The 15,440-nt window shown below is 42.9% G+C and overlaps 1 protein-coding gene across 1 annotated transcript in view; it reads left to right on the top strand.

Moving 5' to 3' along the window:
- LOC143925685 (dynein axonemal heavy chain 11-like) overlaps positions 1 to 14,817 on the top strand; it is a 701,866-nt gene extending 687,049 nt beyond the window's left edge. The window contains exons 69-70 of the mRNA XM_077450147.1: positions 1,762 to 1,902; positions 14,545 to 14,817. Coding sequence (XP_077306273.1) covers positions 1,762 to 1,902; positions 14,545 to 14,792 — 389 coding nt within the window. The 3' untranslated portion in view covers positions 14,793 to 14,817. The remainder of the gene's footprint in view (positions 1 to 1,761; positions 1,903 to 14,544) is intronic.
- Positions 14,818 to 15,440: the final 623 nt, after the last annotated feature.

The raw sequence follows: 15,440 nt of genomic DNA, 5'->3' as shown, positions 1-15,440 counted from the left end.
AGTGTCATTTGTGTTTGGGGTCTTTATGTTGGAATACTGCCCTGCGGCCCAGTCTCCAAAGGGAGGCGATCATGCTCTGCTTCAGTATGTCACAGTACATGTTGGCATTCATGGTTCCCTCAATGAACTGTAGATTCCCAGTTCCAGCAGCACTCATGCAGCCCCAGACTATGACACTCCTACCACCATGCTTGACTGTAGGCCAGACACACTTGTCTTTGTAATCCTAACCTGGTTGCCACAACACATACTTGACGCCATCTGAACCAAATAAGTTTATCTTGGTCACATCAGACCACAGGACAGGTTTCCAGTAATCCATGTCCTTAGTCTTCTTATCTTCAGCAAACTGTTTGTGGGCTTTCTTGTGTATCATATTTAGCAGAGGCTTCTTTCTGGGACAACAGCCATGCAGAGCAATTTGATGCGGTGTATGGTCTGAGCACAGACAGACTGACCCTCCCCCCACCCCTTAAACCTTTGCAGCAATGCTGGCAGCACTCATATGTCTATTTCCCAAAGACAATCTCTGAATAGGAAGCTGAGTACGTGCACTCAACTTCTTTGGTCGACCATGGCGAGGCCTTTTCTGAGTGGAACCTGTCATGTTAAACCGCTGTATGGTCTTGGCCACCGTGCTGCAGCTCAGTTTCAGGGTCTGACAATCTTCTTATAGTCTAGGCCATCTTTATATAGAGCAACAATTTTTTTTTTTTTTTTTTTCAGATCTTCAGAGAGTTCTTTGCCATGAGGTGCCATGTTAAACTTCCAATGATCAGTATGAGAGAGTAAGAGCTATAAACACCAAATTTAACAAACCTGCTCCCCATTCACACTTTAGACCTTGTAACACTAATGAGTCACGTGACACCGGGGAGGGAAAATGGCTAATTGGGCCTCACTTTTGTTGGCAGCAGTTTAGACATTAATGGCTGTGTGTTGAGTTATTTTGAGGGGACAGCAAGTTTACACTGTTAGTGCCCGTTCACACAGGGGCGACGTGACTTGCAGCGCGTCTCACAGACGCGACCTGCACACGATTTCAGCGGCGACTTGCAAAAATGACTTCTGTATAGAAGTCAATGCAAGTCGCCTGAAGTCGCCCCGAAAATACTACAGGAACCTTTTTCTAAGTCGGAGCGACTTGAGTCGCTCCTATTAGAACGGTTCCGTAGTACAGAACGGAGCGCGACTTGTCAGGCGGCTAAGTCGCCTGACAAGTCGCGGTAATGTGAACGGGCACTTATACAAGCTGTACTCTCACTACTTTACATTGTAACAAAGTGTAATTTCTTCAGAGTTGTCATATGAAAAGATTTAATAAAAAAAATATTTACAAAAATGTGAGGGGTGTACTCACTTTTGTGTGTGTGTGTGTGTGTGTGTGTGTGTGTGTGTAATATATATATATATATATATATATATATATATATATATATATATATATATATAAAATCAATCTAAAATAATTAAAGAAGAAGTGCTTAAAAGAAATCAAAAGATTGCTTTAGTTAGGCTGCCTTGGTTACATTTAGGTTGCATAATAACTTGTAAGAAGACGTGTATGCCTGCTGGAAATGAGCTCGTTTACTACTATACTGCTATATTTCACTCGTGCCATTTATCCAACTAGGAAACATACATTTATGTGAATATCATATCTTCCAAAGTGGTGTTTAGCTGTGTGGTTACAGATGCTAAGTGATTGTATAAAGAACCAAATTGAGGATGATGTTATTCAACTAAAAACAATTCTTGCAGCTGTCATGCAAAGTTTAGCTCGGAAAAATGAATGGCCCCTAGATAAGATGCATCTTACGGTGGATGTAATGAAGAAATACAAGGAAGAATTCTCCCAGCCTGCTAGAGAAGGAGCGTACATACATGGACTGTACTTGGAAGGTAGGTGCTAGGAGCTCCTGTTTGCTGCACCACTGTTCCAGTTTGGTCACTACAAGGCGTAGGGTAATTGTAGTTAATTTACATCATTAAAAGGGATTTTCAAAGCCACTCAAGAGAGCCTCAGGTAGAGGATGGATATCTGCCTTGTTCCTGAGCTATTATCACTAAGGTCAGGTTCATATTGATGCAGGTTGCAGTTAATGTTTTCTGTCACATTTTGAGTCTTTGAACACGTGTATTTCTTTTTTGTTACGGCAAATGGGAAAGTATGACAGTTCTGTTCATGGAGTGCGACTTTAATGCAACTTTATACTATCTGGCATTCAAGTAGCATTAAAGGGACAAGAGGTCAGAAGAGAGGTCAGGAGGTCAAAGGTCAGAATAAAGTTTATAAGTCAGAAGAGTTTTTTTTTTTTTTTTCTGAAAAAAGTTTATATTTTGAAAACAGACATAGGTACAGTAGTTTAGTGCCATTAAGCACCCAAAACAATAGATACAAGAAATACCACTACCAATCACATAGTCAAATGTAAAATCGAAATATCCAGTCAGTATGATATATAGATACCTCTAACCTTACGAATCAACCAAAACATATGGATAATCCTTGGCTCCACTTTGAAAGACCCTGTAGGAGTCGCATCTGAACCAGAGGTGTGCAGCCAATGAGCCCATAGCTTCACAAATTTGCCAGGTCAGCCCCTGTGTTGATCTATGTATTTTTCTAAACACAGTGATTCACCAAGAGAGCGAATCCATTCCTGCAAGGAGGGGGTGAGCTACAGATTTCCAATGTATCAAAAGCAATTTTTGTGCTAATAGATATGGCCTCTCGTTCAAAATCTTTGGGTTCTACATCTCCCAAAACATTCAATAGGCAGCATTTAGGGCAGGGATATTCAATTAGTGGACCTCCAGCTGTTGCAGAACTACAAGTCCCATGAGGCATAGCAAGACTTTGACAGCCACAAGCATTACACCCCGAGGCAGAGGCATGATGGGACTCTGCTAATTGCATATCCCTGATTTAGGGTCTAGTGCAGGGGTCTCAAACAGGTGGCCCTCCAGCTGTTGCTAAACTACAAGTCCCATGAAGCATTGCAAGGCTGGCAGTTACAAACATGACTCCCATAGGCAGAAGCATGATGGGAATTGTAGTTTTGCAACAGCTGGAGGGCCACCAGTTTGAGACCCCTGGTCTAGTGATATGTTAGCCTGGAACACTGAATTAGCCATGTTAATCACCCCCTTCCAGTAGAGATGGAGTTTTGGAAAGTGCCAAAGTAGATGCATGAGATCTCCGTGATCATGCTGACAGGGCAACAGGGATCTGGCTGAACTCCCATTCTGTGCAGGCGCAACGCAGTATAATGAACCCTGAGTAGGATATATAATTGTGACAGTTTTTGAGACACATTAAGAGAACAGGTAGTGAAGTGACCGCCTCAAAGGCTTCTTCCCATTGATCACCTGACAGAGCCTATATCTTTTTCCCATTGTACCAGAACTTTCATAGGGTATTTCTTAAGGAATTTGGTCATAAGGCATTGAGTAACATTGTGGAAAAAACCCTTGGGAGTACTCAATATTAACAATCAGGTTAAAAAATGGTGTAGGAGATAAATGCCAGTTAGGAGTATCCCCCAATGCCCTAATATCATGTCATGTCATAATTGTAGAAGAGAGGATTTTTTACAGCGGATGTTGGCTCAAACTTGTCTTGCATACACACGGTCACACAATGTTGACGGAAATTCTGAACGTCAAGAACGCGGTGACGTACAAGCCCAGAAAATTTAAGTTCAATAGCCATTGCGACTCTTCTGCTTGGTTCCGAGCATGCGTAGAACTTTGTGCTTCGGAATTATGTACACACGATCAGAATTTCCTACAACGGATTTTGTTGTCCGAAAATTTGAGATCCAGATCTCAAATTTTGTGTGTCGGAAATTCCAATGGAAAATGCCCGATGGAGCCTACACACGGTCAGAATTTCTGATAAAAAGCTCCCATCGAACATTTTCCATCTGAAAATCCGAGCATGTGTACGCAGCATAACAGTTACCGCTTACCCTAGCTCTAACCCAAACAAAGGTTCTTCCATTACTTTGTTGCTACTTGAGTGCCAGAGTGTAAGGTCACATCAAAGTCGCACTCCCTGAACAGAACTGTTATACTTTCCTATTAGCCCAAAAAAACGGAATGCATACAAAATGCAACATTTGTGTTTTTGCTACGGGTCCATTGAAGTTTATTACATGTAAAATATGATCTGCTGCTGAAAAATATCCCTAAACCCTTTCCAAAATATGCACCTTCTCAAAACGCTAGGTTAATCTAGGTGAATTAGATCAATAGGAAATCATGTTAAATGGACTGTAGAGCGTTTCTGCAAATCACACAAAAAAAAAAATGCATAGGTGTGATCCAAGGGTAAGGTACTATTAGCATGGGTGTTTTGCCACGCTGCCAATCTTGATGACAGTCTTTCATTGCAGTGTAGAGTCTTGGCGGCCACTGCTATCCACACACAGCTGTCAATCCTAGCAGTAGGTATTAACAGATTCCTGGTGCTGGAATTTGCAGTGTGGCAAAACACCTGTACGAATGATGCCCTAAGCCAGGAGTCGGCAGCTGCAGGCCGCTCCCGGCCAACCACCACTGAATGTCAGTGCCCGTAATTAATTCACAGACACGCATCCCGCTGACATTTTCACTGCTGTCCCCTTCATTGGACAGCGGTGAGGGGCCGTTATCACAGGACTGGGTGGGGGGGGCGGAAACTGCCTTTAGATTACTTTTTCATTAAACAGCAGGTGATTGGTTGCCAGGCGATCTTAGCAACCAATCACCAGCCTGATAATGTTAAAAGTTGACTTCAGAAGTTCCCACCCCCATCCATATTGATCTCTGTTTGCTGCACACTTTGTAAGGTAGGAAAGTTCTACCTACAGTATAGGAGAGGGGGAGTGCAGAGGTCAGAGAACACTACAGTGAGGGGGTGCAGGAGACAGAGGACCCTACAGTGGGGGGGGGGGGGTATGCAGGGGACAGAGGACACTGCTATAGGGGTACAGAGGACACTGCAATAGTCGGAGACCCTATTAGGGGCCCCATTACCCCTGGGGACAGGGACCTCTTCTATCCTGGGGATGGGGCCCCCATCTCTCCTAAGAGCAGGAACCCCATTTTCCTTAGGGACAGGAACCCCATCTCCAAACCATGTTGGCTAGCAGGGCTGGTGTCAGCCACCCTTGGGTACCAGGATGGGGAAGGGGGCAGTAAAATCTGAATCCCCAGCTACAGCACCTCAGGGTGAACTGCCTTTGTATTAGTGAAGCACCTTAAAGTGAGGTAAACCTGCACTGTTTATTACTGTGTTAGTATTTTTATCTTAATTTATTAGCAGGTGACTGCGGCCCCCCATGCATTCACATATATTGAATCCAGCCCTTAAGTGGAAAAAGGTTACTGACCCCTGCCCTAAGCAGTGACATCAGTCTCACTGAAATCAAAACTTTAAACTCGAGTACTACAGAACTAGCACATAACCTGTGAGTGAGAGACTGTCAACGTTCATCTGAGGTTTCTCAAACATGTATTTTGCTCTTCAAAAAATCCTTTTTACGCACTTCCCAGCTGTGATGCCACACCAAACAAATCAAATCTTTGGGATATAGTGAATACAGCATAATGAAAGTAATTGTTTTTACATAATATGGTCACATTTCAGAAGGCATTCGGGCAGTCCTCAAGATCTGTACTTACAGCTTAACTAAACCTAAATGAGAAAACTGCAAACAAGCAGCTTTGTTGTATTTGCGACTTACTATATATCTTCTGTTATAATATACACTTGCCTGCTTGCTTGCAGTTTCCCATTGAATGGGCACAACACTTAGCTGCACATGCACAGCTCAGTGTGCATTCCTAAAAGACTCCAGCTGTGCTGCAATGAATGACTCCTGTGTGCATGCATGGAATGAGGTCATCCCTCACCAGCCAACTAAAAGGGGCTGAAAACCCCTCAACCCAGGGAGAAGATGGCAGAGGCTGGTAAGGATGTTACCACTGCTAGTTTAAACCTTCCTTTTTTTTTTTTTTGCAGTGCTCATGGCCTAGAGTTCATGACACATGCACAATCTGGGAATAATAAACATCTCTGTGGAATACAATTGTCCATATACTTTGACACTACAGCCAGGGCTCAATCTATTTTGGAAATGATTACAGCGCTGACATCGTACAAGGTGGTGATGTCCTGAATTATCAAGGAGATCTATTGAATGGGATTTAATTTTATCTTCTCAGAATCACCCTTGGGGCCCGGGAGGATGGAGTGTTGTCCGTGAGAGAGGGGAGGGACCCGATGACGGCGCCAGCGTGAGCAGATGGGGGCGGTCCTAACGATCAGCTGGAGCAGCGCGAGGGGAAAGGACGCCGAGCTCCATGCATGAAGCCGCCCGGCCCGTACCACCCAATCCCTCCCGCATCTCGATGTATACGGCGGGCACGAGCAGAAGAGTAGAACCACAGTGCGGCGGAGCCTTAACGCCGATCACCCCCTCCACCCCCCCGCAAAGTGCGTGAAGTACTTACATAAAGCAGCCATGCTCCAGGAACAGAAGGAAAGATAAATCAAACTAAAGCCTCAAGTTTACCCTGAAGCACTGGAAGACAGCGGAATCCTGAGTAGACATTTGCTGCTTACTGCCTTCCGGACAAGATCCCCTGCCTCTCCAGGTATTCATTTTTTTTTGATTACCACTCACTTTGATTTGTAGTTGCTGATTATTTCTGGAACTTTACATGATCCTCTCCCTGATTGTCTAAACCTGTTGAAGGCCCACGGCACATGGGCTGGTGAACTGATGTCAGAGGATGACATACTAAAGATCAAGTGTAAAATAGGATCAAATGGAATGTATTTATAAAGGATGTGCAAGAGGTAATACACCTAAAAATTGATGCAGCGGCTCTGAGCACAAAGTACAGTGGTCAAGTGTCGGAAGGCTAAGTAGGTTAAACGTGTGGTCCTTGCTGTGGAATCGCATTGCAACTTTCATCTTGAGAGCATGTGAAATTGTAACTAAAACTATATGGGAGAGTTCACCCTGCTTAAAATCATAGAGCAGGTGAAAACGGTTTGAGGCCGGAGTCTTCAGCACAGGACAGGTGCTACAACTAAGGAGAGACTGTACAAAGAATTGTCGCCTTTCCTTTCAGTGCGCTGTTTTTTCGGCCCTAATAAACCTGGGGAGGCAAAGGACAAAAGGGGTAAACATGAGGGGAAGAAATCAAAAGGCGAACGATCCAAAAGAGAACCTGAATACAAGCACGATTCAGAAATATCTGAAGGAAACCAGTTTAAAAAGCCCCGGTATAGAAAAAAAACAGCAGGGAGTAAAGGAGAAAAAGAGAGAAGGATCCAAGACAGCAGGGGCCCCGGGAGCCAATTCAGGGGAGGATACGGACCCAGAAATAGATGGTAACTCGCGGGGACAGAGGGACATCGCCCTAATCCCCACTAAAAGTGAAATGTTGGAAATGTTCGCCAAACTTGAAAACACCATCAAAGTCGAAATTTCTAATGTCAGAATGGACATGGGCCATTTACTGAGGAGAGTGGAAGAGGCAGAGGAATTAACAGGAAAACAGGCCCACGAAATTTTAGAACTGCAAACACAAGTAAAGAAACTGCAAATAGATCAGCGGGACACTTTATATAAATTGGACGAACAAGAAAACCAGAATAGACGACAAAATCTGAGGGTCAGAGCATTGCCGGAACAACAGGGAGAAGATCTCGAGGCTAAGATGGGAAAAATTTTTAACCCCATTTTGGGAAAAGCAATAGGAGAGGTCTTAAAGATCGAACGGGTACATAGGGTGAGGAAACCCCTAGGTCTGAGGGAAGAGGTCCCGAGAGACGTAATCATCAAATTCAGTTACTATGACGACAAAGTTAAGATATGGAGTAGGCTTAAGGGGTCGTCCCCGTTAATATATGAAGGGGTCCCTATACAGATTTTCGCAGACCTGTCAGCAGGTACACTGGCCCGGAGGAGACTCTTAAAACCTTTATTAGAACTACTAAGAGCGGCAAATATCAGATACAGCTGGGGATTCCCTGCGGCCTTATTGGTTCAAAGAGATGGACAAACATTCAGATTAAAATTCCTCGAGGAATTGGAGGCTTTTTGCAACAACCTAGGGATCCCAGTACCAACAAATATCAAAGTCCCCTAGTGGATGGACACGGGGGTCTTTGACGGGGGAACATGACTCTTTGGATGGTTATTTTTCGGTGGGGTGGAAGGGGGGAGGGGGTGAGAGGGGTGGGGGGCGAGGGTGGCGGAAGGATCATGGGGGACCCCGGGATATCATACCCCATCGGTGGGGGGACCTCCTGCCTTCTTAGGGGAAGGAGGCAGGGGGGACCCAGACACGGGGGGCCTTAGTCGGAGTCACACCCTAGCGGGAGAAGTCTGCAGAATGGAGGAGATCCTCAGCTGCAGAAAAGTGACCAGGAATCGGCCAGGGGGTGGGAGGGGGGGAGGTCGGGTGGGAGGGATGAGGGAAGGTAGGGAAGGGGGGAGGTTAGGGGGGGGGGGGAGGTGTCTTGCAATGTCAACCAAGGTGTCACAGATCACGCCTTTTTCTTTTTTTCATCTTATCTGAAAAATTCAAATGTTAGAGGTAAATTTTTTGTCTTATAACGTAAAGGGCCTGAACTCTGTAGGGAAGAGGCACAAATTGTTAAAGGAACTACAGATGTACAGAGCGGAGGTGGTATTTTTACAGGAGACTCACTTGTCGCAAGACTCTAATATTAAACTATACTCGGCTAACTATCCAAATTGGCTATATGGGGACTCACCGATAAAAAGGGCTAAGGGAGTGGCAATCGGGTTTGAGAAAGGCATAAAGTTTACAGTGACTGACAGGAAGATAGACCCCGACGGCCGTTATATGTTTGTAAAGGGAAAATTAGGGGATAAGTTCCTCACCCTAGCAAATGTATACTGCCCCAACAAAAATCCTATAAGATATTTGAAGATAGTGCTGGGGAAGTTAGAGGAATTTAAGATGGGGGATGTGGTCCTTGCAGGAGATTTCAACTTTTGTATGGATCCATCTTGGGATAGTACGTCCCGTGCTGGGGGGTTAAATATGAAGGCGCGTAAGATGATTAAACTTAGGCTGAAACAACATCAAATGATGGATGTATGGAGGTTACAGCATGAAAAAGAAAAAGATTACACCTTTTTTTCCCACGTACACGGGACGTACTCCCGGTTGGACCATATACTAGTCGACCACAGATTGTTGGATCACGTAACAGAATCCAAGATTGGAATAGTTACATTGTCAGATCATGCTCCGGTGTCGGTGAGGATGAGGATACCCGAAATGCAGAGGCCACCGTTTATGTGGCGCCTGAACGAGAGCCTATTGCAGGACGAGAAAATTGCGGAGGCAGTGCTAAGGGAAATTGAATTTTATTTCTCTGTTAATGATACAGAAGAAATTTCGGGTGCCACTCTATGGGAGGCACATAAAGTATATATTAGAGGTATCCTCATCTCCATGGGCACAAGGAAAAAAAAAGAAAGACTGGAAAAAATTGAAAGTCTAAAAGAAGAGGTTTATAAACTAGAACAGGCCCATAAAAAAACAGGGGGACAACAACAGAAATATTTTCATCCATTGGTGATTAAACGGGATGAACTTAAAGATATGATGGAGCAGGATTCAAAAAGGACATTGGATAGGAGAACCAGAGAGAGGTACTATCAGGGAAATAAAATAAGTAGACATCTAGCTAGGCAGCTGAAGAGGAGAAGTGGGGACAACTTTATAGATAAAATTCAAGATAAGGATGGTAAGATGACCCACACATCCAGGGAGATATCGGAAGTGTTTAAGCAATACTACGAAGCTCTGTATAATATAAGTCAGAATGGGATAAAAGATATAGGGAAAAAAGAAAAAATTAAGGAATTTCTGAACAAAGTGAAATTACCAACTTTAGATGAGATTGATAGAAGTAACCTAGATAGACCCATCACAGAAGAAGAGATTTACAAGGCGTTGAAAGATACCGCCTCGGGGAAAAGCCCGGGTCCAGATGGTTTCACGGTTTCATATCTGAAAAAATATAAAGAGACGCTGGTCCCCAAGCTTTGTAAGTATATGAACGGCTTAGGTAAAGACTGTGCGATGGGAGGGGAGGCCCTGCGGGCTTCCATCACGGTATTGTTAAAGGAGGGTAAAGATAGTACATTGTGCTCTAGTTATAGGCCAATAGCCCTACTAAACGCGGACACCAAATTATTCGCCAAGGTCTTAGCATCGAGACTGAAGGACAGGATGCCCGACCTGGTGCACCCGGACCAGGTCGGATTTATTCCTGAGAGAGAAGGGCGGGACAACGGAGTACGATCGTTGCTCCTGCTACAGGCCTTAAAAATGAATGGGTCCCCAGGACTACTCCTGTCGATAGATGCTGAAAAAGCATTCGACAGGGTAGACTGGGGACTCATGCTTGAAACTCTGAAAGTGATGGGTCTAGGGCCAAGACTGATCCAATGGATCAAGGTGCTGTACAACCACCCGCAGGCGTCAGTAAAAGTGAATGGGTTGTCCTCCTCCCTTTTTCAAATGGAGAACGGCACTAGACAGGGGTGCCCGCTGTCCCCTCTTTTATTTGTCTTGTCTATGGAACCTCTATTGGCCTCTATCCGAGAAAACCCTGACATAAAGGGGATCATGGTCGGAGAGGAAGAGCACAAACTCGCAGCTTATGCGGATGATGTGCTGTTCTATATCTCCAACCCAAGGATCACGATTCCGAACTTGTTGAGGCTACTGGAAAAATATGGGGAAGTTTCGAATTTAAAAATAAACCTCAACAAGTCCGAAGTCTTAAATATCAACATTGAAGGACAGGAAAAGAACAGACTCCAGGAGGAATTTAGGTTCCCATGGAGAAAGGAGATCAAATACCTGGGAGTCTACCTCTCCAATACCATCAGGAAAATATATGTTAACAATTACATCCCCCTATTAGAGGAAATAAAAAGAGAACTAAAAAAAATCACAATCAGCCACCTCTCCTGGTTAGGGCGGATCAATGCAGTCAAAATGGTTTTGACCCCAAAGATTCTATATAAGTTTCAAATGCTGCCCATATCGCTCCCCCCAGTTTTTTTCAGGATGTTGAAGGGGTTGATTTCAGGGTATATTTGGCAACATAAAAAACCAAGGATAGCCTTCGCGGTACTGAGTAGAGAAAAAAAAAAGGGGGGCCTTGCCGTTCCGGATTTCAAAAAATACTATAATGCGGTAGTACTAACTCGAGTGGTGGAATGGGGAAAAGAGGGAAATAATAAAAGGTGGGTAAAAGTAGAAAAGGCACTGAGTCAAGCACAGTTAGGACGAATTATCTGGAACCCCCCTCAATACAGGACAATAGGGCTAAACACACATGAAATAACACGGATTGCTCTTAGACTATGGGACAGAACACATGCACAAAACAAATGGAGTTATAATTCACCTTTGATTTTTTTAAAAGACAATGATTTTTTTATGCCAGGGAAACAGGAGGTGGGGGGAAACTGGATAATAAATAACAATGCACAAGTAAAAGATATTATTTATAGAGGTAAAATAAATACATTTCAAGCACTGAGAATGAGCACGGAACTTATGAGTATAGACACTTGGAGGTACCTTCAGTTAAGACACTTTATATCAAAACTGCCCCATCCAATTAGAGGCGAGGAAGACTATAGGCCTCTCGAGCAGCTTTGCCGTAGAGAGAAATCAAAAAACAACATAGGTCGAATATATAAAATTTTATCTGCGGTAGAAGGTTGGGAGGGTCCACCTTACATTAAAAAATGGGAAAGAGAGCTGGGGACTCGATGTTGTACACAGACAATGGAGAAAATAATGAAACTTACACATAGTGCGACGGTTAACCATAAGTTGACGGAACTAAATTATAAGTGCCTCGCAAGGTGGTATGCGACCCCAGACAAACTAGGTAAATTTGTAATCGCGCAATCCCCAGAGTGTTGGCGGGGGTGTAAGACAATAGGAACCATGGCTCACATCTGGTGGGATTGCCCGAAAATCAAAAAGTATTGGAAGGAGGTGCTAGAGCTAATAAAAGTTGTTACAAATAAAGACATAGTAGAAGACCCCTGGACTGTACTGTTTCACGGGACCGAGAGCCCTGTGAGACAATATATGTCCTCATTAATCCCCATACTGCTCAGTTCCGCAAAAAGTCTAATCCCTAAAAAATGGGGGGAGACGGACAGCCCTAAGATACGAGACTGGATACACAGGGTTAATGAAATACAGAATATAGAATGCTCAGAGGGGGAGGAAGAAGAAGGGGCAGCTGATGAGGGGTGTAAGGATAAATGGGCAGCGTGGATAAAGTTTAAAAAATCATGGAGGTATGTTGAAGAAATAGTAAAATAAGTCTGGGTAAGATGAACATAGGGTTGGCTGGGGAGGATATTTCTCCAAACCCACTGCAAGACAGGGAGGGGGGGGAGGGGTAGAAGAGGGAAAGGAAATGTTTATTTAGCATGTATGTAAAAGATTCTAAGAAAAGAATGAGATATGGATTGAATGTATTTCCATTGTACCCTCTGTCTTATTCTATTTGTAAGGGGAAGAAAAAAAATAAAAGAAAACTAAATAAAGATATAAAAAAAAAAAAGAATCACCCTTGGGTGATCTCTGAAGAGCTCCATCACTATGAACCAATAAATATCAGGTTTGTAATGCAGCATGTAATAACGAGTTGTGTCCTAAATTGTAAACAGGTCAGATGACTCTGGCTAATTGCTAAGGACATCCTAGACACTTCCCTCCGCTATTTAAACATCATGCCAAATGTTCTCATTTAACCCCATTAGACTTTGCCAATGTCACCGCATTTTGTGCAATACTGTGTAGGGAAAGAGATTACGGTATTTAAAGTGATCTTGATTAATCCCCATTTCATGTTATTTGTTTTTACCTTTGTACTAAGACCTATTGTATGCACCTATTCCTTTAGCCATTTGACTTTATGAAGCAACAAATTAGACTTTCTTTTGTGTGAAACTTAGGGTCAAACCATCAGCACTGCTACATTAGATGAGGGCCCACAGGGTGGGGGCAGGGGTACAGTCAACTATAAATTCAAAGTGCAGAATAATGTGCAGTTAGCCCCATGGCGCGCAGCTATGACTTTTAGGCTCAGTACTGCATTCTTATGATGGGCATTTGATAAGTTGGCAGCACCTGAATGATATACCAGTGTCATAGGGAGTCTGCTAGAAGATGTTAAAAAGCATTGGTGAGCTTTTATTAACTTTAGTTTCAAATACCAGGCTTTTGGAAGACTGGGGGGATGACAATGGTTACATAGTTTATAAATGTTGAAGAAAAAAAAAAAAAACGTGCACCCAGGTGAACCCGTGTGTAGGATTTAAATTTTTTAACGATGCCCACGGCCCTGTACACTGAGTTTCCAAAGAAAGAAATCTATTTTTTTTTTTAAACTGTTTTTTAAACTGTTGACAGCTAGTATGACTTTATAAAACAAAATTCTAACACTAAAAAAAAAACACTTTAAACAGAATTATGCATTTAATTGTTGAATATATGCCCTTTGAATGCTATTTGATAAGTCTGATCTAAAAACACCCCTAGATCCTTTTCCATTACGAACACGCCCAGGGGAGTATCTTGCATGTGTATTTTTTGCCAACCAAGTTCATAAATTTATATTTCTCAATATTTAGCCTCATACGCCATGTAGCTGCCCAACTCCTTATCGTATCAAGGTCTTCCTGTAACAATGCTTAATCATGTGGATTGGTTTAAGAACCAAAACTGAATTGCATTTGGTTCCTGGATGGACAGAAGCTGTTATCCAAATACATTACTGTTAAATCTTAAACAAGTGGATGTAAACCCTCACATATACCCAGTGAAGTGAACAGCCTCAGATGATACACAGAGATTAAACAAATCTCCCTACATTAGTTTTACATGTATATCTGCAGGCTTCGTCTTTATATACGGTTTAGAAAGTGCATATTGTGTTTGGAGATTTTCTCTTTCTGGTTAGCACCCCAATGAAGACTGGGCATACAGCCAAGACAGCTGATTGGAGAAAAGGCACACACCCCCTCTTCATAGGTAGAGACTTTCAGCTCTGTTTGGTTATTAGTTCAGGGCTCTGCTAATTTATTTATAGCATCTTCCCCAACACAAAACTCTGGCTGCTTTTATCAGATATGGTGGAGAACTGGTCAGGAGTTATCAGGCTGATCACAGAAGAACAGAGCAGGAGACAGCTACGGGACATAGTGCTTTGAAGAGAGATAACAAAACGTGGCAGATAGATGTGCCCATCTCAAATTTCATGAATCGGGTTTACATCCACTTTAACATGACCAACAGACCATTTTTAAAAATACTAAATACTTTACACCCCACACCCCTTTCATCACATACCCCCAACTACAGAAACTTTGTAGTTGTAAACAAGTGTGACCTTGCCGCAGGGTTGGCAAAGCCTTTTTTCTTTTTCCTCTGACTTGATTTATATTTTGATATTTACAGGTGCACACTGGGATATTCAAGGAGGGCACATTGCTGAGGCTCGGCTAAAGGCTCCCAATCCTATCATGCCAGTCATCTTTGTTCGAGCAATTCCGAACGACAGACAGGACACAAGAAACATGTATGAATGCCCAGTTTACAGGACAAAGATAAGAAGCTCAACTTATGTGTGGTCTTTTCACCTGAAGACCAAAGAAAGACCTTCTAAATGGATTCTTGCTGGGGTGGCTTTGCTGTTAAGTGTATGAAATAAAGTTTAAAGGTTGAATACAACTTTTTTTGTGTTATTAAATCAGACAAACACAAACTCCCCATGAGAAGTACTAAAATCTTTTCCAAATATCCTATAAAGGCGATAGTATATACGTTTCTAGTAGCAACAAACTATAAACTATAGTGATCAATACAGGTGCTGGTGACCCTGCATTGAGTTTAGTTGAGACTACCTACCACTATCTTTTAGACGTACTAATTTCATAGGGCTTCAGAGTTTCTTTGGGGGCCAAGAAGAGTTTTTCACTTTAAAATCAAGCAATTAAAAGCACTGTGTCTCAGATTTAAACCATTACAAGTTGCACACAAGTCCCCAGAACACAATGGAGTTGATTTACTAAAGGGAAATAGCCTTTGCACTTTGCAAAGTGCAGTTGCACTCTGCAGCAACAGAGCTTAGTAAATGAGCATACACTCTTCTGACTTTCATCATCCAATCATGTGCAAGCAAACATGTTTTTTATTTTCCTTGCATGTGATTGGGGTTTTTCTTGCACAGAAACTTACCTCATTTACTAAGCTCTGGAGCAGCAGTTTATTTGCCTTTTGTCAAAGCATGTGCAATGGCTTGATTTACTAAGACATTTTACCAATGTTTAGGTCCCTAAATAGTGCGCACAACA

The sequence above is a fragment of the Lithobates pipiens genome, unplaced genomic scaffold (assembly GCF_037356315.1).
Source record: "Lithobates pipiens isolate NorthernLeopardFrog02 unplaced genomic scaffold, aLitPip1_a1.2 Scaffold_22, whole genome shotgun sequence".
Taxonomy (NCBI): Eukaryota; Metazoa; Chordata; class Amphibia; order Anura; family Ranidae; genus Lithobates; species Lithobates pipiens.
Note: the sequence above shows the minus strand (reverse complement) of the source record. Positions and strands in the feature narration are given on the sequence as shown.